This window comes from Mytilus californianus, unplaced genomic scaffold (genome assembly GCF_021869535.1).
Source record: "Mytilus californianus isolate M0D057914Y unplaced genomic scaffold, xbMytCali1.0.p SCAF_31, whole genome shotgun sequence".
Lineage (NCBI taxonomy): Eukaryota > Metazoa > Mollusca > Bivalvia > Mytilida > Mytilidae > Mytilus > Mytilus californianus.
The window spans coordinates 2,319,106-2,345,921 of record NW_026262681.1 but is presented as its reverse complement, the minus strand read 5'-3'; the positions used below and the strand labels follow the sequence as shown (position 1 = coordinate 2,345,921).

Here is a 26,816-nt window from a genome sequence, read left to right as displayed (position 1 = left end):
ATCGTATGGCTTTGGAAGTCGCACGCCGCGTGATGTGTGTGTACCTTTCGATCGGCGACGGTCCTCCTCACATACTGGGCTGAGCAGGCACTCGCCGAATGGTTCTGACTCTGACTACTATAGACCACAACGCAGGGCTGTTTCAGCCTGCAGTGCGGTCAGACGGCACTGCTGTATTGATATTAACCGCCTCACTGGTATGTCTTTCTCTCAAATAACTCAGCAACATGTCCGACAGAATCTGTTGTCATCAGCTGTTTGTCAAATTGCATATGTCATTATGAAGCACAGAAAAGCAAGTTTACATAAAAGAACAAGAAAATGATAAGAAAATTGTTTTAATATATGTTTTTGTTCTATTTTTCACATACTGAAAGGATCATAGAATTATCTTTGAGCCTTTTGTTAGGATATTTTAAGGCAAATGTAAGTTATTTTGTGTTCATTATTATTTTTGAATTGTTTATTTTTTGTTAATAATAATATTTATAGTTGATTATCAATAAATCCGTAAACATACAATTTTCGAAAGAATTCTTTGTCATTCTTGATTTTGGAATTTACTGAAATATTCTCATGGTTGTTAAAAAGAACTTCTACAAACAGTTGAAGACAACACGATGTTTAGCTGTCCTTTGATAAAAGCATGACATTTGAACTTTGACCTGGATTTTTTTATAGATCCAGTACTTGGAGAAAACAAATTAATAACAAAAATATGCTTCAGAAGTATTTTGGTTATTAACCTTTTTTAAAAAATAAAACAATTTGAATGTTGATCAGCTTAAATATTAATGAAGAGTTGTTCTTAAATTTATTATGATAAAATACAGTTATTTGCTTCTGGCTGACATCAAAATTCATTTAAAAATATGAAATATGTGAATGTCATGCTTCTTGTTAAAGTGCAGCCATTAAAATCGTTTTAAGATCTAAAGATTTAATGATAAAAGTAAAGTAATTGAAAAATGGTTAATTGTAAATTTTTCCAAAGCAATTTTTACGTTTAATCAATATAGATTTTTTCAGCTATTTGGATATTGACAGGCAAGTTCTTGTGTATAATCAAACAAAAGTTACTTTTTCATTGAAAGTAAAATGAATCAATTATTTATAAGGTTGGGAGAGAAAATTTTTTGGAATGCAGCAGTTTCTTTTTATTTGGAATGATTTTGCAAATACCCCCGTGACATGTTGTGCATTATTTCTTACTAACATAGTTATATAAACAAACATTATTCACATTGCTTCGCAGAGTTTATTTCCTTACTGCTCTGATGACTTATTCTGCAGCTTTTAAGCTTCCTGTTTTTTACAAATACATTTTTTAAGTCTTTTTATAAAAAAAGTAAACAGCCTAACAAAAAAGTTAAAAATTTACCATGTTAAAAAGTATTTTAAAAGTCACATTATTGATAATAAAAATCCAAGAATTTTCTGTAATATATTATAGTAAACAATTTTTTTTAAACCATGAAAGAAATAAACTTTGCACAAAGAATTAAATTCCATCTGCTATATAATCATATTAGCTGGTGAAAATATAAATATCACAAACACAAAAAGGTATATATTGTCATTATAAGTACATATATTCATTGAAGTTTTGGTGGATTGTTTACCAAGGTCAAAGAAAACATTGAATCTTGAGCATTGATACTTATTGGCAAAAACTGAACATTTGAAAACCTGCAGTTTTCCTGATGAAAATAAAAGAATATTCCACCAAAGCTGAAATATAAATACCATATATAAACTATAATGATTTGAAAGTTTGTTTTTTTAGAAGTTTGAAATAACAATAGCTTTGGTGTTAGATAATTGTTTGTTATGCTACATTGCTAGTTTTGCAACTAATCACATATTTATAATGAATGACTGGTTTGCTAGCTTTAGTCTTTCTTGTTTCTTCTGTTTGCACTAACACATACATAACCTCAGTGTATTAATTCAGCCAGGACTTTTTCATCAAATATATCACTATTAAATGTAAAGACTGGTAAATGTTATATTATTAATTATTTTTGGCTTTCATGGAGGCAAATTTTATATTTTCTTTTCTAAACAATGAATTAGGGACTTTTTTTCTCATGCATAAAAATTATTTGCATGAAATGTTATAAATTAACATTTTACAAAATTTGTTTAATTTCAAAATTTAATCGACATTTTGAAATGAGCCTAGTGAATAAAGAAATTGATATTGTTCTGTTCATTTCTCGCTTTCTTTCTCACAACATCTTGTAGTTTTGTGTAATCTTTTCTTTAGCGATCAGAGTCAGACGAGGTCTAAATTTATCGTTTAATTTCTGTACACACACTCGCACATAATCTTCAGTTATTCATTTCCATGTAACATGTGTCAACACACAAAAGTGAAATTGACAATAGTTGACATTGTCATTATTGAAATGTAGATTTCATTCATGTTCATTTGATTACTTTTAATTATAACCTTATAGGACATATGACTCTGAATTTAATTGATTAACTATGTAAATGTTGATACAATATAATCTCTACATATATGTAAATTACACTTAAATGAAATTATTTACTTATGGTAACAATAATTTGAAAATTAAGTGATAGTTACAAACTAAAATTTTGGATCTTAAGTTAAGTGCAAACCATTGCATAGAGAATAGATAATTTCTTTCTTTTAAGGTGAAAGTTTCTTAGCTTTATTTGTATGGTTTAAACAAATTTTATGTTGTTGCTTTTTTTATAATTGCATGCAAAGAAATTGAATGAAATAAACACAAGACCTTTTTTTCTTTTAAAGAATCTTGAATCTTTTGCATTGCATATATACATTCTTTTCTTTGCATATCCACATGCATTTTGTTTGCATTTGTTTGCATATGCTTATTTTTTCCTACATCCAGGATCATTCGGAGGCGGTACCCCACCCAATAAGCACCTGTCCATGTCTACAAGTGTTTTATATAATAAACGCAGCTCTGATATCGGCGGCAGCACAGGGAACCTGAGTGTCAAAGATCGACCAGGGTCCCTCCTTGGTAAGGACTTGTCATGTCCTAGTGGTGTCTTTTACATGTGTCTATCAAAAAAATTATAACCGAATAAAACCTGAGTATATTGGTGATTAAATTTAGTCAGTTGTTCAAGGGAAGAAATCGTTTTTCGTCTTTAAATTATATATTAATCTTTTGCTTAAGTTTTCTGCATGAAAACTTTTTGTTAAATTGTTTAATATGCACACTTTCTGTGATATTATAATCAATATTTCTTTTATTTTGTCATGAAACAAAGCATGTAAAAATATATCAAAAAATAATTGTAAATGATATTAAAAGTTATGTAAATAATTAAACCATAGTAGTACATGTATGTGTGTGTCTTGTCTTGTGATGGAGTTGTATGCTAGCTTGTTGTCAGATGCCTGTTTATGCACTGGTTCTAGCACAGATAGATTGCACTTAGAATGAATATTTGATGCACAGCTCTTACTAAAACTAAGCAAATTTTGGAGTTCATTTACTGTAAATTCAGAAATTATTGTGATTTTTGAAGAATGAACAAAAATGCGAGTTTAATTATAAGGATTTTAGGACAAGTTACAAATAGATATATGTACCTGTTATAAGAATGCCAGTTCTTATTATTGCGGTACTGAAGGAGTCGCATTATTCGCATTAATAAAAACCTTGCAATAATTTCTGAATTTACAGTAGTTGCTTCTATGATACCAAAGGTTAAATGATTCAAAATAAATCCAAAGGTTCAATAATTCAAAATAAATTGAAAATAAAGTATTCTTTTCTGCAAAGGATTGTTTTCTGCATGCTGAAAAGCAAAGCATTCTTCTTTAAAAAATGATCAAGTTTCATAGTTTTCTTTTGATTTTAAGTGTTCAATGTTCATTATAGTTGGCAAACGTGAGTCTTTCCCCATTTATCCTTGTTATTTCAATGTTAATAAACAGCAAACTTGTAAAACTTTTAAGTTAAGGAAGACAACTTAACTGTTGGTGGGATAACTTATAAAGGATGATCATATGAATGAAACAATTATGTTGATATTAGCATGGTGAAAGTTTTTGCATGTGATAAAGCAATGTGATTCTTGGTGCATATTGATTTAAATGGATATACCAAATGTTGCAATCCACACATAATTATGACTATTCAAAAAATGATATTTACCATAAGATGTTATGCAACCAACAATCAATCAAAATATAGTCATGAATTTTGTTTTTAAAAGAAACAGCAATCAGATATCTGAAACAGTAATAATTATGTTTGGATTGTGTATTTATTTGGTTGTATTTTTGTTTCCATGGATATGGGGAATGGTTTGATTTTAAATACTAACATTGTATTAATATGTTTGTTTTTCACTGCATTGATGTTGTGTTTTTCTTTTTTTTTCTCTCTCTCCCTTCCTATTTGTTGCATCTTCCACAACATACAACAGCTCTCAACACCATCTCCGAAAAACGTCGATCTTTTCTAGCTGGTAATGGACCTCCTCCGACTCGCCCAAAGAGCAGTATCAACTTGAACACGAAAGAAAATATCAAACTGCGAGAGAGATCCACACCACGAAAACCACGTCCTTCTAGTGTGGCTACTTCAATGCCAAGTTTTATGCATGTTGAGTCTCCATCACCAAAGATGAGAAGTAAAAGTAGTGATAGAGTCAACAGAGGTAAAGTCAATCATTGGAGAATTAATCGGATACTATTTAAAAATGGAATGTCAGCAATAAAAAATTCCAGAACTAAGCTTACAACAATAAGAAAAACAATCATTAGTTAGCTTATTTTCCTGCTAGTTTTATTGAAAGTGGTACACACGTTCAAATTAATTTTCATGCCCCACCTAGGAGCATCATGTTTTTCGGTCTGTGTTCGTCCTTCCGTCCGTCCGTCGTCCCGCTTCAGGTTAAAGTTTTTGGTCAAGGTAGTTTTTGATGAAGTTGAAGTCTAATCAACTTGAAACTTAGTACACATGTTCCCTATGATATGATCTTTCTAATTTTAATGCCAAATTAGAGTTTTGACCCCAATTTCACGGTCCACTGAACATAGAAAAGGATAGTGCGAGTGGGGCATCCATGTACTATGGACACATTCATGTTTTTTTTATCAAAATTGCTCATGCATTTCTAAGGTTCATCTGAGGTGAATTTGCCTGAATTATGAATAGATATATTTACTTTGAATTTCGGGTTTTTAAATAGTTTCTATAACATTTTAAATGGGTCTGCTCACTTGCTAGATAATTGATTAACAGTTTAATAATCCCTGCAGATTTAACCCCCCCCCCAAAAAAAAACAAAAAAAACCCCAACCTGAAGTTTATATAGTTGTTATATTCATGATACTTTTGTAAGGAGTCAGCAGTAGTCACAGATGAGTAAACCCAAGTTATTAAAGTATAAACAGACTGGGAAGTGTAAACATTTGTAGTTAGTCTTAATATTGACAAATGTGTGCACACTAAATACTTGAACAGTAAGATTGTCATGTTACTGACTTAATATACCCTAGAACTCACAATTCTTTTTGTTTGAAGTCAGAGTGATATTTCAAGCACTAAGCACACAATATGTATGTAATGTATTGGAATGGTTACACATTGGTGCTAGAAGTTTTGTGTAATGAACATAGTTTCAGATACTATTAATTTATTCAGTACAGTATAAAGTAGTACAATGTAGTACAAATTGTGTATTGATAGTCTATATAATTAATTTTTTGTGGATGTCAGATTTATAAAAATACATATTGTAGAGTATTTTTTGTGCTGACGAAAAAAAGCCAAAAACAAAAACCAACAGTTTACATAACACTACATAAAAACATGATCTCTACCAAAAACTTTGGTTGATCTTTTTGATTGAAAATGCTTGATTTGAATAAAAGAATTAAAGTGTATATACAGAGATGATTCCATACCAATTTTAGTTGATTTCTAGTATTGTCCATTGTTTATTGCATGTAATTTTTGATTTCCAGAAAAACAGCCATTTGAGCCTTTAATTTTTCATACGACTGCAAAAAAATTTGGAAGATGGGGGTGGGGTAAAATTTTCTTTTTTGTAGGGGGGGTGGGGCAATTTTTTTCTCAACAAGATTTAATAAATTAAAAAGAAAATTCCTTAAATTATTTTGTTTGGAAAAGGGGGGGGGGGGGTCTATATTTTTTCCTCAAGATTTAAGAAATTGTTAATTTTCCACCAAAGAAAAATTGGGGGTCACAATTTATTTTGCTAATTCTTTTTATATAGTCTAAAAATAGATTTACTAAGTATTGCGCAACAGCACAGTGTATTGCACAAAAGCAAGAAATCTTCAATTGTATATAAATTCAAATCATATCACCAATTTCAAGTTCTTGACTACATTTATTCTGTGTCAGAAACCTATAATGTGTCAAATATTTAATTACAATCCAAATTCAGACCTGTATGAAGCTTGAATATTGTGTCCATTTTTGCCCCAACTGTTCAGGGTTGGACCTCTGTGGTAGTATCCAGCTGCGCTCGGTGAAGCAGTTTACTGTTTTTTGAGAAATAGCATTATAAGAACTGCAGCCTAGCATACTGGCTTAGAAAAAAGCAGGGTTCATATCTTAATATTTATGCATTTATCTTGAGTATAATTGAACCATAGTGTAACTTGATTTTAGTAATATACATTCGTTGATTATTTTCAACTGTATTTTTCAGTTATCAATTTTTTTTCCCATTTCCAGATAAACCAAAAGGAGCAGTGCCACCTCAGCCCAAGTTTACACCAAAGAAGGAGAAAGATGCTCTTAATAAACAAGAGAAGAGCAATGATAAGAAAGTTAGTACCACTGTTGTTTAAAAGGATGCTGAAAATTTAGAAATAATACATATACGGTGACCTATAGTTGTTAACTTCTATGTCATTTGGTCTCTTGTGGAGAGTTGTCTGATTGGTAATCATACCACATCTTCTTATTTTTATATCCCATGATAGCAGTTTGTTCTTGCAATATATATATGTTGCAGTACAAATTGAAAATCAGTAGGATCCAGAATTCTAATACAAATCAGAATTCTATTATCTACTAGTAGAAATTGGAAATAATGCTGTTCCTCCAATAATATGTTGTTTGATGGATTATTAAACTTTCGACTAAGTTATCACATGATCATATAAAAACTACACAACTAAGTCATCACATTATCATATCAAAAACTCACAACTAAGTCATCACATGATCATATCAAAACTCACAATTCATCACATGATCATATAGTTGTTAACTTCTATGTCATCAAATAATCATATAAATCTCACAACTAAATCATCACATGACAATATCAAAACTCACTACTAAGGCATCACATGATCATATAAAAACTCACTACTAAGGCATCACATGATCATATCAAAAACTCACAACTAAGTCATCACATGATCATATCAAAACTCACAATTCATCACATGATCATATCAACCCACAACTAAGTCATCAAATAATCATATAAATCTCACAACTAAATCATCACATGACAATATCAAAACTCACAACTAAGGCATCACATGATCATATCAAAACTCACTACTAAGGCATCACATGATCATACCAAAACTCACAACCAAGGATCCGGAAATTTTCCCAAGTCATTTTGGTCATTTTTTTTTGTGATGTAATAATATCGTGATGCACAATAATGCATTTTTCTGAGGGTGACAAGTCTTGCACATGGACAAGTAAAGTCCTTTTTTGTGAAGTATTGGGTCAAACAAGTGTAACTGTACCCTGATCTAACAGTAACAGTGATGTCTCTGAGTTAGAAACTACACGAGGAGACGTTTTGTTGTTGTGTATTGCATCACTGAGGTCGTATGCATAACCCTTTAAATTTGCATAAATTAAAAGAGGAATAATTACGGCATGTTTCATCATTTTGAAATAAAGTTATGTAAACCAATTAATAAACTGTGTTGAGTTTCTTATTGCATGTACAAGATATCGTTTGTATTGTTCAAATTGCTGCTGTTTGGATGAGTGTAAGTGATTACCTAACTACAAGATAATGTGTATTCACCTGGTTTACGATAAGAGGATCAAAAAGGGGAAACTATGATTCAACTTTTCTTTGAATAAATAACTCAAGTCTGGTATAGTGATAACAATTGAATTTAATAATAAAATTCATGATTTTAAATAAATAAATAATTTATCTGAACAGAAGTTTGTACACAATTACAACAGTTCAATGAAAAACAATTGCATTGTAATACAGTCCAGAGAGAATGTATGGCTTCACTTGGGTAAAAATCGGAAGTTTAGCCAGGAAAACAAAAGAAAGGATAACGCCCATTACATTCTGTGAGTAAGATGGTTTCAAAAAATCGGAAGTGCAAAAAAACAAAAAGAAATCGAGATTGTTCATTCGCTGAGTATATTTCTTAAATAGGCTGTACTATGGCTTCAAATCTAAATTACGTTATTTAGTTTTAATTCCTTTTTTGAACATTTTTTTTTTAATTCTGCATTCCTATAAATTATACGCTTTACCACTTTTGTAAATCTATTAATATCTTTATCTGCCATTTCCTACCGAAAAGTTAACAGTAAAATCGATCTTTCAAATAAGATCATCAATTAACCCATGTTGATCCCCATTTTCCATGCGCAAACTCAGTAAACATAAATCTATATTTAACAAACGTTGACCAAATCAGCTGATCGATTATAAATGGATTATATGTTTTATTTGGATAAAAATGGACAGATTCTCGAGTCAACAGTGTTATTTGACTTCTTTAATGAATAAAATAATATCTTTTTGGGAAAATCTAGGTCAGAATGGTTAAAACGTTAAATTTGATGCACAGCAAATCGCCATATTGTTTTTATTGCTTAACAGGTGTTTACAGGTGAGATTTGTGTACATGGCCTTTATGGCTTTAATCAAGACAATAACGACACCCAAGCCGAATTCAAACTTCCTGGACATTGATTACTATCCTCAAGTGGTGATAATTACTATGTAAACAAACCTAGTGGCTTGAACCCAGACTTACCCCACGCTGTGACTCGACAGAGTCCTGTACATTGTTTTTACTTACATTATAGAATAAACAACAGACTAATGATAAATATTATTAAATCACTAACACAAATCAATAAAATTTTTATTTTGTCTCAAACAAATCTATTTTTCTTGATGACCTGAAAACAAAAATAAGTTCAAAATGGCGACCGATAAAACCCTGATCTCAATGAAATGACCGAAATTATTTCTGTAAAAAAAAAAAAAAAAAGACCTAAATCCCAATAAATCATTTCGGTCTTTTCAGTTTCCAAATCGGTCATGTCTGGCATATATGACCGTTTCCGGACCCTTGCTCACAACTAAGGCATCACATGATCATATCAAAACACACAATGTAAGTCATCACATGATCATATCAAAACTCACCACTAAGTAATCACATGATCATATCAAAACTCACAAGTCATCACATGATCATATCAACCAACAACTAAGTCATCACATGATTATATAAATCTCACAACTAAATCATCACATGATCATATCAAAAATAAGAACCAAGTCACCACTTGATCATATTAAAACACACAATGTATTAAAGTCATCACATGATCATATCAAAACTCACCACTAAGTCATCACATGATCATATGAAACTCACATCTATCCATCCATCCATCCATGAAATATTGCATGACATTCAGTAAAAATTTTGATATTTTGACATTTTTATGCCCCAGCCGTAGTGGATGGGGGCATTAAGTTTTACCCTTTGTCTGTCCATCCGTCCGTACATCCCAAAGTTGGTTTCCGTTCTCTAACTTTAGTTTGCCTCAACCAAATGTTATGAAACTTATACACAATGCTTATTACTACAAAATACAGATCGAGTTTAAGTTTTGGTGGTGTCACTTTTACTGTTCTAGAGTTATGCCCCTTTACAAATGGAAAAATTGCTGAATTTTTCGTTTCTGTTCTCTAACTTAAGTTAGCCTCAACCAAATGTTATGAAACTTATACACCATGCTTTTTACTACAAAACACAGATCAAGTTTGAATTTTGGTGGTGTCACTTTTACTGATCTAGAGTTATGCCCTTTACAAATGGAAAAATTGCTGAATTCTTCGTTTCTGTTCTCTAACTTAAGTTTGCCTCATCCAATTTTATGAAACTTATACACAATACTTATTACTACAAAACTCAGAACAAGTACAAATTTGGGTAGCGTCACTTTTACCGTTCTTTATAACTTATATATGATATACAAGCGGGGACATCATCTGTGTCCCATGGACATATTCCCCATTTATTTTTTAAAGATTGACAATATCTCTAATAAGTAAAACAGTTATAAAACAATAATGTTGCTAATTCTATTTTAGGATGAAAAGAAGAAATTTGACCCAAGAATATTATTGGCAGAAAAGAGGAAAGCTGAACAGCAGAAGAAAGCAGAAGAGGCCAAAAGAGAAGGCTCACCTGAGAAAACTGACAAATCCAAAATGAAGATATCTCAGAGTTCCATTGACAGACTTTCAGCACCAAAACAGGTCAAGGTCAAAGAGGAAACACCCACCAAACCAGAACCAGTCAAAGCAACACATGTTAGTATAACAGTAGGTCTAGACAGTGTTATGATTAGGTTAGGTCAGGTTAAAGGTTAAAAATTTATATTACCTCATATATCAAATATAGAACTGCTACATGTCAATATGGTATATATGCATAATTAGAAAAAAATCTGGAGCATAATTTACATCATTAAAGAATTGGAAAAGGTGAAGTGTAAAAAATTGGAAGTAATATATCTTGAAATAAAAAAGTAAAGATGTGAGAAAAGGAACATTTTCCAAACTATAATTATAATTAGCTCAAAAGTAGAGAGCAGCATGTGGTGTAGCGATCTTATTAACTAAAACTTGTGAAAACCGGATTTTTAGAAAAAAATAAAAGGGCAGGCTCTTTTCAAACAAAGCACAAAAGTGAAATTGTTGAATTGTCAAGGGAATATTTGTTTTTTGTCCTTCAAAATTGTTAGATCATAAAGGAATGCATTGTTTTTATATGAAATTTGTGATCAATTATATGTAGAAGTTTGCATTTTATGCATTTGGGCTATATATTTAGAATGTGATCCATGTTTTATGAAACTTTATTTTATAACTAATTAGTGTTAACCTAGATTAGCCCTAATTTACAGGTCAGAAAACCGCCAACAGTACCTCGTATTAAAACCCCAGCAGTGCCTCGTACTAAAACCCCAGCAGTACCTCGTACTAAAACCCTAGCAGTTCCCCGTACTAAAACCTCAGTTAAGAAGGTTTGTTGCTGCATGTGTTGTAATAACAGTTGGGAATTGCTTTGGCTGAACAATCAGTCTGCATACATTGAATGGACTTGTTTTTCTTTCTTTTTTCTTTCTAGTTTCTTGGTTACATTTGACTTTTAACAGATAATGCGACTTGTTTTTTGTGATTTGAAGTTGTCAGTTCGTAATTGATTTGATTTAATTGTTATTGTTAACTAGAGTAATTTGAATTAGATTATTAATAATTTTGCCTAATGTGATATTTTTGCTTGGTATTGTACTAAAATATTTGTCAGCTTGAAATAACTAAAAATTAGAATTTCTTATCCATATATATGTATTTATATAATATATATACATAATTACTCTAAATATCAGCACAACAATGTTAAATCGGCAAATGTGCGGAGGCAAATTTTTGTTCTTCCCTCGCCGGGATTCGAACTCATGCTATTGGCATAGATCAATACGACAGATCCATCCATTCACTGGTGATACAATAAATGGATCTGTCGAAGAGTTGTCACTTGTTTAGACGTACTTATCAAATAATTATTTCTGTGACTGCATCTTACGATCCTTTAAGACAGATAATTTAGCTAATCTGCAATCAATTCCATCTTCATGCCTCATATATCATGTACTGTGTTACAACTCTAGATTCTACTGACAAGAAAAGGTAACACCAGGCCACCGAAAGCTGAATTTTTAGTTCAGTCTAGGTGGCCAAGTGGTCTAGAGCGATGGACACTGTGCAGGCGGTGTTGTCACGACATCCAAATAGCATGAGTTCAAATCCCGGCAAGGGAAGAACAAAAATTTGCTTCTGCAAATTTGCAGATTTAACATTGTTGTGCTGATATTTAGAGTAATTATGAATATAATATGTGTTTTCAGCCGTGTATCACCTTCACTGGTGATCCAATGGATGGATCTGTCGTAGAGTTGTCACTTGTTTATATATATATATGAATAAAAAGAATTTCTGAAACAACATTTGAAATAAATGCATAGATTTACCTTATTGGAAATGAATTTTCATTGCTAGGGCAATATAGCTTTAACCTTACTTCTTGACTTTGTTTTATTTTTTCAAAAGATTTTATTGTTTTGTCTTCTACAGTTCATATTTCTAACTAGTAGAACAACTGCCACAGTAAATTAAAAATTAACACTGACTGAAGTGATATGCTTGTATTCATGTCCAACATTTTTACATACTGCACAAAAAGAATCTACTTAAGCATGTTGCACCAGAACAAAATAGCCTCATAGTTGTTCCTGACAAAAATGTTTCTTTTAAATTTTCACTTATATGTCGAAAGATGGATTTTCTTATTAATATTTTTTCAATTTTATTCATTGTAATTAAAATTTTAAGAGTGTTTTTCAAGATTCTGCAATTGAATATTCTGTTGTAGACAATTTTTACTTTGGACAGTTTGCCTTAAATCCTAAGGTTGTTAGTGTTGAAAATCAGTTGTATTCCTTTTTATTGTTATGCTTGTTGGTAGGAAAAAAAACTTTTTATGGATGTCAAATTAAAGTTATAAAGCAGGAAAAAAATCTTATTCAAGACTCACTGTCATGCTGGAAAAAAGTCTATTATATTAATAATAATTAATCTTTCTGTCAACATATGTTACCTTTCTGATCTGTCCTTACGAATCTACCAGAATATAATTTATTAAACTTTTCTGGAATATCACTCTGTACAAGTAATGATAGTGAATGGTGCTTATTTTGTCAATGAGATTTGAAATTGTATTAATAGTCCTATGAAAATGTAATGTATATAATAGTATCAATAAGATGTGGTGTAATGCCTATGAAACAGCAACTCATCAACAATAACTAGAAAAACACACTAAAAACTTTTATAGCATAATGGTATTTTCAACAATTAGCATTGATCCATATATGGCAAAATGGACAAGGCTACTGACAAACATGCAAAACAATGAAAAAGAAACAAGTAGTTGTCTAATTTGATTAAGAAAAAGTACATGAAAAGCAAGAACAAATTGAAGACAACAAAAGTTATAGGGTTCTGCTATTGAAATGGTTTGCATAGGTTGTGTTTATTTATATTTTGTTTAGTATTCAACCTATTTGTGGGATGAACAATATGGTTCCAAAACAACATTAAAACAGTAAGAAATAATTATACAGGGTCTTTATTCAATAAGATTAAGAACTCTTTTGGGACAACTATTACTTTACAAGAAATTACTAACAACACATGAAGAAGTATAAAATATAACTCACTGCTAGTTGTACATTTATTACTGGAAAGACCTTCAGTTATACTATGACATTCTTAACTAACTTAAATACAGTGTGAATGAACAATGTAGTTAATGTTCTATTAAACTTTTCAGATAACGTGTACTTACACACTACATGGAGAAACATTTTTGCTATCTTTTTCAAAACTTAAGCTGCAGTTTAAATTGGCAAGTTAATATGTTTCTTATTAGGTAAATTAATTCTACAATTTCATTTGATTTGTGAAGAAAGCCTTGTATTATAGGTTTCTTTATATTTGAATTTTCCATTTGAACCTTGAACCTTATTCATTTATTTTAAATTTATGTTTATGATAAATAGATTTTTTATTTTTAAAGGTTTCAAAATTTTATTTAATTTAATTTTTAGGCCAAACCTACCAAGCAGAAAGGAAAAGAAAACAAAGAAACATCTATGAAAGACAAAAAGACAGATAAATCTGAAAAGATTTCTAGTACAGAAAAATTGGATATTAAAGAAGAGGGTAAACCTCGTAGCAAACCTTCTACTCCAACAAAACAAATTCGCTCCAAGAGTGGCAGTCCTTCTAAGATGCAGGTTTCGTTTGATTCCTCTCTTGTTTCTTCTACTGATGCTATCAGCAATGATCAGCTTTTTGAATCAATAGAAGATGAAACTCTTCCAGATTTGGGAGACTCTTCACCCGACCATTCAGAATCATCTGCTAGAGAGGGACAGAAAGTTGAAAATCTAGATGACAGCCTGAACAAAAGTATCGAAGAAATTCAAGACATGGAAATTGTGGCAGGTAATTTTGATGGTGAGGAAAATGTTAAAGGTGTCGTAGAAAAGAGCAGTTCTCCAATGCCAGATGTTGTGCCACAAGTAGAGGAATCAAAGAATGAAAGTGATGAAGAAAAGGTTGTCAAGTCAATTCCCATTGTTATTGAGCCAGCAGTTACTTCCACTCCTGCCAGGGAGTCTAGGGATTTATCCCCAGCCTCTAAAGCAGGAACACCTGCATCTGCCTCTAAGTCACAGAAAGAACTGGAACTAGAAGAATACAGAGCTAAACTGGCTGAAAAGAGGAGACAGGCCAGAGAAAAAGCTGAACGTGAAGCAGAAGTTGAGAGACAAAAACAAGAACAACTTAGGTACATTGTTTTAACAATTTTACTTCTTTGACAAGTTTACTGAATTAAGTTATAACAAAGTACAAATTAGCAGTAGCTTAGCTAGATGATATCAGTGGTATCTGGTAAACTATCTGACACCAAAGACATAAAATATTCTGCTATGTCATGTGTAGAAATTATTTCTTACATTATTCTTTACATCAAACACTGTCACATATCATATCTTAAGCACTATGAAAAGTGTTTGAAAATAAACATGTCAAGGTTCAGGACCTTTTTAGATATGGGTAAGGAATTTCATGGTCCAAAATCTTAACATTCTTACTTTTTATGCACGAAGCCATTTGTTCTGTCCCCAGCTAGGTTAAACTGAAGACTTTGGTATTTTCTTCTTCTCTGTTAAGCACACTGCATTTAGAAATAAGAATCAAAGGTTTGTTGGCATGGAAAGAAAACTAATGATGTCTAAATGGAATGATAGGTTTTCAATATATATACTTGTGAGCTGGTATGTCAAAACTCAAGCTCAGCATAATATTCTAAAAAAACGAAGCAGGTTTATATTCAAATTCATTCAGAATTAACCTGTTCTCTCAAGAATGTGGTTGAAAGATTACCATCTGGATGTTAGACAGTGGCAATCATACCACATCTTCTTATTTAAATAAATGTGTTTCTGTATTTTCCTGATAATTCATTATATAGGAGAATGAAAGAAAATAAAAACATTAATCAAACTGGTTTAACAGTTAATTTTGTTTCTGTTAATTCACACTGTTAAATGTTGGATAAGTTTAGTTCTCACCAGTATAGTCAAAACTGTAAATATCATATATTTTTTTATAGACTTGAGGAGGAAGAAAGGCAAAGAAAGGAAGAAGAAGAAGAAAAGAAAATTGAGGAAGAAGCAGAAAGACTAGCTGAGGAGGCTAGAAGAATGGAAGGTGAAAGGTTGAGGAAAGCCATTGAAGCAGAGGAACAGAGGAAAAAAGAGGAAGCTGAAAGAACTGAACAAGAGAAATTAGCTGTTAGTTACATTTTTGTTATTTAGAACCAAAGCTCAAGACAGTTTATGAATTGAGTGAATCTCACACACACAAAAAATTCCTGGTCCTGCTTATTATTATACAAAGACACTAAAAGTTTGGGTGGTATTGTTATCCCCTTGTCCCTCTTTTTGTACTTTCATCCAACATTCATCACACTTTTCTCAGAAACCATTAAACAGAAAGACCACAGATAAGAAACAATAAATAAACTTCCGGTTAAATGCCAACATATGATGGTATACCATTGCCTGTCAGTTCTGTCCATGTCTTGCAAGTACTCAATTATGCTTTAACAAATCCTTGAAAAATTTTTAAACATTCATTTTGTTAGCTGCCTTTTGATTTTGATGATTTTCAAATTAGTCATTGCAGAATTGTGGGACTTTACTTGTCAAAGTCAAGGCAATATTTTATTAGTCTCCTGATTATTAAAGAATTCTTCCACAAATCCTTGTGAAATTCTTAAACATTAATTGGTCTTTATAAAGGCAAGTTACATTTGTACCTTACAATTTTGATGATTCTTAAATTACAGATTTTGGGACTATCAAATACTGCAATTGTTCATGTCTTGTGATAACTCAAGTAAGCTTTCAGGAATCCTTATGAAATGTTTACACAATATTAGGTGTTTTGAAGACAAGCTATCTGTCAATGTTGATGAATTTAAGATTGGTTGTTCTAGAGTTATGGAACTTAAATCATAAAAAAACTAAGCAACTTTTCATGTGACTGGTGATACCTTGTTTGCTTTCAGTGAATAACATTATTTGTTTTGATAATGTCACAACTATTAAAAGCAAGCTCCTTTACAATTTTGAAGATATCAGATATAAGCGTACCAGAAATATAGTAATTTAATCATCAAAAACTAGGCAATTTTTGACAAAGCTCCCTTTTAATTTTGACATTTTTCTGAATTTTCAAAAGCTAGGCAATTTTTCATATATCTAACAATGAGCATCCTATCATGAATCCCAATGAAATTTTTACACACCTTTTTTTCCGTCATTATTTTGTATTAAATCACTCTGATTTTTTGATGCGTGTTATAGGGGCTCCTGACACATTTGTTCATTTTAGATTATTTTAAGGTTAAACACATGATCATGTTTTGGTAATGGTGATAGGACACTATATCAGCAAATGAGACAATATTTTTATGCCCCCACCGTCACAGGAGGGGGCATTAAGTGTTACCCTTGTCCATCCGTACGTACGTCCCAAAATTGATTTCTGTTCACTTAGCTTAGTTTGTCTCGACCAGATGTTATGAAACTTATACACTATGCTTATTACCACAAAATGCGGATGAAGTTTGAATTTGGGTGGTGTAACTTTTACTGTTCTCGAGTTATGCCCCTTTATTATACCCCCACTTAAAAAAAGTAGGGGTATACTGTTTTACCTCTGTCTGTCCGTCCATCCGTCAGTCCGTCCATCCGTCAGTCCATCCATCTGTCAGTCCGTCCGTCTGTCCGTCCCATGAATATTTTCGTTGCATCTTTCTCAGGAACTACATTACAAAGATTTCTGAAATTTGGTTTCAGGGTTTATATAAGTCAGCTATACTGTGTGATGGGTTTTCAGATTCATCACTCAACAACTTCCTTTTTACCGAACACTTGTATCATTTTACACATGATAGCCAAGTTGAAAATTTTTGTCACATTTTTCTAAGGAACTACAATACAAGGATTTCTGAAATTTGGTTTCAAGGTTTATATAAGTCAGCCATTCATCACTCAACAACTTCCTGTTTACCGAAATATTTGGGCGGGGGTATCATCAGTGAGCAGAAGCTCACAGTTTCACTTGTTTAATTCTTTTAAATATTTTACAGAGAGAAGAGGCTGAAAGAAAACAGAAAGAAGAAGCAGAAAGGATGGAGAAAGAAAGAATAGAGAAAATTAAGAGAGATGAAGAGGAGAGAACTGAAAGGAAAAAGGTATTTGACTTAGTTATGAATCAGTGAGAGAAAAAGTAGAATATTATTTATATAATATTGCTTTACTAATTTTCATGTAAATTAAGAAAAGTTGAATAAATTCAAAAGTAACGATCACATTATTTTAGTGTAGACAAGTGTGCATAACATCACAACTTTAAACATTAAAAAAAATTAATGCTTGAGACATAGTAGGCCTGTTTTGTGAAAGAATATTTCTTTGTCAACATCAAATGCCAATCATATTACCTCAATTAGACCCCAACTCTCATTCACCACTATTGTTTCACATCATGAAACTATGCAAATTTGTAGAAAATGCAATTAAATAGTATTGATATGCAATGTAAAAGACAAGAAGATATTAAAATATGCGGTAATTGTCCCATTAATGCACACCAAAAGATGACGCATTTCAAAAAGGTCCAAAGATTTTCAATTTATTTTTGAAATTACACTTTCTCTAGATCTATCAAAGAATTAATTAACATTATATACTTTTATTTATTTTTCAGAAACTTGCTGCAATCATGTCCAAAGTAAAATCAGATAAAAATCTGGCTTCACATGTAAGTGATCAGCATATGTTTATGATTAGATTACAACGTCAATTAACACCTTAAAGAGTTATAATAAAGATTAACGTTTTGAAACTTTATCATTTTGTTTTTACAGAATAACTGCATCCTTAATTTCTGAAGTAGATAAAATTGGTTTATTGCATTTAAATATTAGTTTTCAGATGATTCAAACAAATTTAAATTATAAAAATATTTTTGTTTCAAATATGATGTCTTTATTTCGCTTTGTAAACACATCCGTGTTCTAATTTGAACAAAATATCTTTGACACATGCACACAAAGTTACAGTATACCTTCTCCTTATTTTCATTTTCATCCTAATAAAATATATATATTTTAGCTGCTTACATAAAATTTTACTATCTATTGCTATCAAAACATCATATATTTTACCATTCTATTAGTTTTTAAACCAATCAAATATGAAAATGTAATGTACATAATTCATGGGGAGGAAATGGGAACAGCCAAACAGTGCTAAGGTATATTTGTATGCCTAGACCTATAAAAATACTGTATTTGTCCTATTAGAATCTATATAATACCTTCATGTCATGCTCTAAGCTCATTTGAACATGGGTAGGCATTATATTTGACCATAGGTAACACCTCACTACCGCTCACTGTAAAATATCAACAAATATAATGCCTACCCATGTTAAAATGAGCATAGAGCATGATATGAAGGAATTATTTCTCAATCAATCAAGCTATAGTTCGATAGTGTTCAGACATGATTTTTTGTCTCGCCTGTGACGCAAGTCATAGTATGTGAGTCAGGGATTACTATCCGGCGGCTGATGCTTAAACTATTTGTATAAAGCTTTATATTTCAGAAGGTAGAAGACTTGGATGCTTCATACCTTGTACGTTACGAAGTTTCCGTCTGTCATGTGTCCTTCATCCTTGTAGTAAAACCTTTATTGTTAAGACTTTCAACATAAAATCAATGGTCAGTAAAGCAGGAGAGACATTTCAGCATGTGCACTCTTTGTTAAATCTGAGGTATTGCACTAGTAAACCAATTTTGATTGAAACGGTCATGAAAAACTGAAAATGACTTTAATAATTCATTTTTCAGTCTTTTATGAGCTATTCAGATCAAAATTCATTTGCTAATGTTGGTACTTTTTGTCTGACAGGAAAATTACAAAATATGTAAAGCTAAATGCAGAAGGACATGAAAGGACTTTATGTTTTAGAAAGTTGTTTGCAGGTATTTGAAGTATGAATTTACATGGGTAAATGATTTATTTATATTTTTCCTAGGGGTCAGATTCAAACTTGTCTGCAATGTCCATGTCACAGAGTTTGACCAACCTTGTTACAAATGAAGAAGAACAACCCAAAGAAGAACTTACAGTCACAACTGATTCTACTCCAAAATTTAAATCCCCTTTGTTACAAAAACTGGCTGAAAATAAACAAAATGGGGGTGAAACTCCAAAATTCAAATCTCCACTTTTACAAAGTTTATTAGGAAAGAAAGGACGATTGGCTGAAAAACTTGAAGCTGAAAAATCAGAAACAGAAACGGACTCTGATAGAAGTGATACAGACACAAAAGTTTCTACAGAAACAAGGGACATAAGTCATATAAGTGCTGATTGTAATAGTGACGCTAGTGATAGTAGTGACAATAATTCTGTGATAAACGCTGATACATTAAACAATGGTATTCATAATGGACATATAAAAGAATTGGTAGATTCTAGGTAAGTTTAATGGCAAAGTTATTTAACATACTGAAAAATAATGGTATTGAATTTATGGGGTATAACCACAGAACATGTATGGTACATGGAAAGCACTTTAGAAGTTAAATCATTTTGTTTATCTCAATACATGTTGATTAAGAATATTTTCTACTTAAATTCAAAATTACGACATTTTCATTTAGGAAATATTGCCAATAGATAATGTATAATTCATCACAATTAGTAAAAAATAGAAATGTCCCCCAATGACCTGTATTCCAGACTTTGAAGACAAGCACATGTCTAATGTTAAAGGAATCCAATGACTGATAGAATTTTCATTATATGAGTGTTAAAAAAGAATTTAACATGTATTCAATTGGAATGGCCTGTTGCATTAATTTTTATGCCCCCTCTTCCGCAAGGCACATTCTTCTTTTATTTTCAATCAGGGGTCCATACTGCATTAATGCAATCAAAACCCTTATTCAACTGGCTTAATAACTATATTTTGAAGACCTTATTACTTTTAAGAGAACAAAATCAGTGTATTGAGGTGAACATTCTCTACCTCATTCTTTATCCATGTACATTTCAAACAATTTATCAATAAATTTGCACTCAATTAAGTTACTAAACAATGTCAAGAAAACTGTTTTATTTACACACATTGTAAGTGAATCTATCTGTTCTATTAAAAATAACCATTAAAAGTAATTTAAAAATTGGAGTTATCTTCCTTTGTTTATAATTGTAGTTGAGCAAACTACACTCATGGACAAATGAAGATATCTCCCAAGTAGAGATATGCCTTCCATTACTAATACATTTTGTACGCTGCAATTTTTAAACGTATTTCCAACTGCAAAATGAATGCAATCTTTACCTATGAGTATGCACAAGCACTTTGATTAACCCACTCTTCCAATATGAGTTCATTATTTTTGGTACTACTGATGATACTAAGTCATGATACATTAATGTTAAATAGGAGGTAATATCTAGGCAAGTTTCTGTATGAAGATCACATATTTAAGCTTTTACCGTATTTGAATTAGACAATAGATATAGGCGAGGCTGTATTTCTGGGGGCCTTGGTGGTCAAGTGGTCTAAGTAGTTGAACTACTGTATCATTAGCCAATCAACACTGAGGTTGTGAGTTCGAATCCTGCATGGGGCAGGATCACTCGACTCCAATCTTAATTGACTAGGATTGTCAGTTTTCCTACCGAAGGTCGTGGTTCCCTCCAGGCACTCCAGCTTCCTCCTCCAATAAAAACTGACCGCCACCAAATAGCACAATAGTGTTGAAAAGTCAATCTGTATTTCTGTTATTGTCATGACTAAGAATAAAATATTTGCAAGAAACAACGATCAATATTAATTTAATGTTATTGTAAACATAAACATTCATAACAGATGATATAGCAGAGAAGTTAGATTCTTGGTGAAATATGAAATGAAGTAGATTTTGGGAAATATCAATGAGACAGCTACCAACAAATGATAAAAAAGTTGTTGAATGGGATGACATCTTTGAAAAAAAAATATAGAACATATATATGTTGCTGTGCTTGTTTTCAAAAGAATTAAGGCATTTGGGAATGTTTTTTAAAAATGTTTGCATTTATTATCAAAGGTCTTATTTTTTGGGGCTTCAAATTTGGTAGATATTATGCTTTTACACAGATTAATTATATTTTTTCAAGGTATTTTATTTTCACATTTTACACAAGTTATCATGGTTATTATAACATACACCGTCCTCTCTATACACTACAAATATTTATACTTCTACAGGTATTCATGCCATGATGCATAAACGGGGGAAAAAAAGTTAGAATAATGGTACATGTCGTGACAGTCTTTGTATTTCGCCCATGATCAAACTGTTTGTTAGTTTGATGTACTGTTCAACATTTTTGAAATTAATTTTATTCTGATTATCTGATCAGAAAAGGTATCTCAAAATAAATAGTTCTGACTGTCAACATAGTTAAAAAATAGTTTTTCTTTGAGAAAAGAAAAAATGGATAGCATCTTCAATTATTAATTAATCTTATTCTTTGGCTGCAAGTGACATTTGTGTCTTGTCTGTTTTGCCTCTGAAAATAACCATTATGCTTCTACTCTAACATAAGTACGACTGACAATATAGACATTAAACACATATAAAGTTACATTTTCACCAAAAAAAGATGGCAGGAGTTAAGCACCTTAGGAATGGAAACATAAACATTACTAGCTTATTATTGTTTATCTGAATACAATTTTTAATATTTAAGGAAGTAACTAATGTCCATGGTTACATGTCAAGATGGGAGTTGCATCATACATTCATTCTTTATAATTCAGGATATATACCCTTGAAAAATTGAGAGAGAAAAGATATAAACAGAATGAATGCTAAAACTAGGGTTTTGTTAAAGTTTACTTTTTTATGCCCCCGCCGTAGCGGAGAGGGCATTAAGTTTTACCCTTGTCCGTCTGTACGTACGTACGTACGTCCCAAAATTGGTTTAAGTTCTTTAAATTTAGTTTGCCTCAACCAAATGTTATGAAACTTATACACAATGCTTATTATCACAAAAAAACAGATCAAGTTTGAATTTTGGTGGCATCACTTTTACCATTCTAGAGTTATGCCCCTTTACAAATGGAAAAATTGCCGAATTTTTCGTTTCTGTTCTCTAATTTTAGTTTGCCTCAACCAAATGTTATGGAACTAATACACAATGCTTATTACCACAAAACACAGATCAAGTATGAATTTTGGTGGCGTCACTTTTACCGTTCTAGAGTTATGCCCCTTTACAAAGGGAAAAATTGCTGTTATCTTCCTTTGTCCATGATTATTATTGAATCAACTACATTCAATGCTTTATACAATGCAATGTTTAATTTTGACTTCCACTGATAAATCACAGATCAAGTTGAATTTGGGTAGTGTCACTTTAACCATTATTGAGTTATGCCCCTTTATAACTCGAAAGATTGCAAAATTTTGAGTTTCCATTATGTAACTTAAGTTTGCCCCAACCAAACATTATGAAACCTATACACAATATTCATTACCACAAAACTAAGATCAAGTACAAATTTTTTGTTTCCGTTTTCTAACTTTAGTGCCTCAACCAAATGATATGAAACTTATACACAATGCTTATTACTACATAATACAGATTAAGTACGAAATTTGGTGGCAACACTTTTACCATTCTTGAGTTGTGTTCCTTTATAAACATAAAAATTGCTGAATTTTTCATTTCTGTTCTCTTACTTTAGTTTGTCTCAACCAAATGTTATAAAACTTATACACAACCGTTCTAGAGTTATGTGTGTTTACAAATAGAAAAATTGCTGAATTTTAAGTTTCTGTTCTCTACTTAAGTTAGCCTCAACCAAATGTTATGAGACTTACACACAATGCTTATTACCACTAAACTCAGATCAAGTTCAAATTTGGGTAGCGTCACTTTTACCGTTCTTCAGTTATGTCCCTTTATAACTATATCATATGCAAGCGGGGGCATCATCTGTGTCCACATGTGGACACTGTCCACATTTATTTTTAAATAATTGATACATCTGTTGGCTGTGCTTTTCCATGTTTCCTGAAAGGAAATGAGAAATTTGTAATAACATTTTTATACTGTGTTTATTTTTATAGTCATTTACCATGTTTACTTATGAGTTAGCTGTGAAAAAAATAGTTGTTCAATGTAAACAAGAGATTAAAAAAAAATCTATTAAGTAAAGCTTTTCAGTACCACAAAGATGTACTTTAAGGTCTTTACTAGTCTTGCTAGTTGTTCATGATAGTCAATAATATTTGGTATGCAGTTGTATCAGCATTGGCACATCTCATTCCCATGGAGATTATTTGGCCCTGTCCCTTTAGTCATGGTATATTGGCTTTAAAACTTTTGCATAGTTTACATGGTAAAGTTTGTGATTAGGTCAGTTTATTGGAACCACTTTTGATAGGTCAATGATATTTGGTATGCAGTTGTATCAGCATTGGCATATCTTATAATGTTTACGAAGATTATTTTGCCCTGTACCTTTAGTCATGGTTCATTGACTTTGAATATTTTGCATAAGTTACATGTGAAACTGTTGCTATTTTAATTTCAACCTTTTCATTTTACTACCCAAAAAACATATATGCAAGACATATCTATGTGTCAACAGTTTATGGATTTTAAAACTTGTGTTGAAAAAAGTAAAGGATAGTTCACAATCTATTTATGAATTTAAACCTGTTTGTAAAGGTCAACCAAGTTACAATTAGGTAATAATTTATCTTTTTAATCATCCTTTCACCTTTACCAGATTTTGATAAAATTCCATTGAAGATCAATAACAAATTTATCATAAAGCTAAACATGGCCAAATAAAGCTTATGGATCAATGGTTTTATTGACATATCAGGTGTGAGGTTTACCTGTCAGGTGATTGGTATTGTACAGGTAAAACATTCCAGGTAGGGTGTTTACATAGGTGTGTATTGTGTAAGACCAGTAGTCACTGATGAAGGGACATACTTTGTATGCAGCTTCCGTATGTAAGTTTTGCATATTAATTCATGACTGGTAAAAGCTGGAGGGAACATATTTTGTCAATTTCAGCTATCAAATAATCATATGACTAAGATACAGACAGATATTTAAAATTAATTTAAATGAAAACAATGTTCTTTACATTCAGCTAAGTAAATTGAAATTTGCATTTTAAAAGGTTTTTTAATTCAATGACATATGAATTTTAAACTTACTTAAGCTTTTAAGTTTTAAGATAACAAGCTTATTGAAACAACTGATGTACACTGTAATTGTGCAAAGAATGCATTAAATGTACTTAAAATCTGAGATATGTATTTTATTATTAAACAGTTGAATGTAAATGTGGTCAGTGCAATGGTAGTGCATATTTTGAGGATTTAGAAACCCCATTGTGTAGGGGAAATCTGTTTAAATAAAGTTTACAGTAATTTATAAATAACAGATCTATGCATTTGGAGAAAACACAATTTCACCATTGTAATTAAGTCACATCAATTTAAAGGAATATTCAAAGTCTGTAAATAGGACAACTTTCACAGCTTAGAACGCATTAATTCAAGCATTAACTGCCACAAAAAAAAAAACCAACTGAACTTTAAATCAAAGGATTGCATCCCAAACCCCCTCCTTCAAAACAACAGCAAAAACAACCCAAAAATGAAAATTTTACTAGAATCTCCTAAAAGATTAATATATTTAACCAGTTGATAATGTTATCCACTGGTTAATATAGTTACTATTCACAATCATGACAATATTCAGCTCTCAGTTCAAACTATCAGGGCAACATAGATCATTTCTGATGAATATCTTTTGTAATGTGAACTATATAAAAAAAATTAGTTTAGATAAATAAATAAAATTTAAAAGTATTGTTGTATGAGTTTGTTTGAATGATGACATTTGTGACCATGAACAGTTACTCCAATAATATCAAATTATAAATTTGATAGTTTCTCATGGATTAAATAATATATAAGAAACTGCTGTTTGCTTGAAAGATTGTCTCAAATATACCATACATGGGCATTAAGTGCTGTGTCTAGTCAACCAAATCAGAGAAATCTCTCTTTAAATCTATGAAATTTACTATCCAAAATAATCTTACAAGTAATAAAACTAATTGTTCCTAGGGGCAAGTTTCTATTCGTTATCTTGCCCTTGTTAAAATCTACCTGCCATAGGCTGTCGGGGGAGTGCTTACTTTGACCTCTGATAATAAGGGCACAGGACGTTTCTGCTTTTTATGCCCCTGCCGTAGCGTGAGTTATGCCCTTTTACAAAGAAAAATTGCTCAATTTTTCTTTTCCATTCTCTAACTTAAGTTTGCTTCAACCAAATGTTATGAAACTTATATATTGTACACAATGCTTATTACCACAAAACTCAGATCAAGTATGAATTTGGGTAGCGTCACTTTTATCGTTCTTGAGTTATGTCCCTTTATAATGTTAAATGCAAAGGGGGGGCATCATCTTTGTCCCATGGACACATTCCCCATTTATTTACCAGTAACACGAAAGGACATTTGCACAATAAACTTTGTTACACCTGAACTAAATTGACTGGACATTTGTGCTTTTTACCTGTGATAGTTTACCTGTAATCTTAACCAAATTTTCCAAAGTCATGGAAAGATGGTTCATATATTCTTTGAAAGTTCCTCTGAATAAACAACAAGATCAGAAATAAAAAGAATCAGGAAAACGATAGAGAAAACTAAATTTTTATGTTATGGACATGATGGAAGGAATATTTAAATTTTGCCCTTATTTTTTTAAGCAGCTTAATACAATTTGTGGATTTAAATTCAAAACTCTATTCCTCTTGTGTCCTATTGCATGGATAGTCTGAGGAACTGTACCATCATGGTTCATCTAAGTGAAAAATTAAGTCTTTTAGCTATACATGTATATAATTATTTGAATATATTGAGTTTTTGATATTGATTTTTTTTTTATAACTTGGTTACTTAAATGTTATGTTGATAAAGAGCAAATGTCCATTAAAAAAGTGCAAACATTCTGCGCTGGGTAATTAATTTTGAGCAAAGATTAATTCCATTGATAAATTTATAATGTTTAAACCAAGATTTATGTGAGTTTTGACATGTTTAAGTGAACCAGATGTTTTGGTTGTATTGTTGGAAAAGTCAACACACCACATTATCTGATGAAAGAGAAAGGAATCTGGATCACTTATACATGTTTGTTCAGTGGTTGTTTTTTTTTAATGTGGTTCATAAGTGTTTCTCGTTTTTTATATAG

The 26,816-nt window shown here is 31.3% G+C and overlaps 1 protein-coding gene across 9 annotated transcripts in view; it reads left to right on the top strand.

Annotated features, from left to right (window-relative positions):
• Window positions 1-26,816, top strand: part of LOC127736507 (MAP7 domain-containing protein 2-like) — a 56,664-nt gene that overhangs the window by 23,467 nt on the left and 6,381 nt on the right. For 5 of the 9 annotated variants that reach the window (XM_052247058.1, XM_052247060.1, XM_052247063.1 and 2 more), the window contains 10 exons: window positions 2,889-3,023; window positions 4,444-4,677; window positions 6,729-6,823; window positions 10,396-10,617; window positions 11,214-11,333; window positions 13,980-14,725; window positions 15,554-15,734; window positions 17,600-17,704; window positions 18,220-18,273; window positions 19,556-20,001. In XM_052247058.1, the coding sequence (XP_052103018.1) occupies window positions 2,889-3,023; window positions 4,444-4,677; window positions 6,729-6,823; window positions 10,396-10,617; window positions 11,214-11,333; window positions 13,980-14,725; window positions 15,554-15,734; window positions 17,600-17,704; window positions 18,220-18,273; window positions 19,556-20,001 (2,338 nt within the window). The remainder of the gene's footprint in view (window positions 1-2,888; window positions 3,024-4,443; window positions 4,678-6,728; window positions 6,824-10,395; window positions 10,618-11,213; window positions 11,334-13,979; window positions 14,726-15,553; window positions 15,735-17,599; window positions 17,705-18,219; window positions 18,274-19,555; window positions 20,002-26,816) is intronic. The other 4 variants (XM_052247059.1, XM_052247067.1, XM_052247066.1 and 1 more) reach the window with 4 other exon arrangements.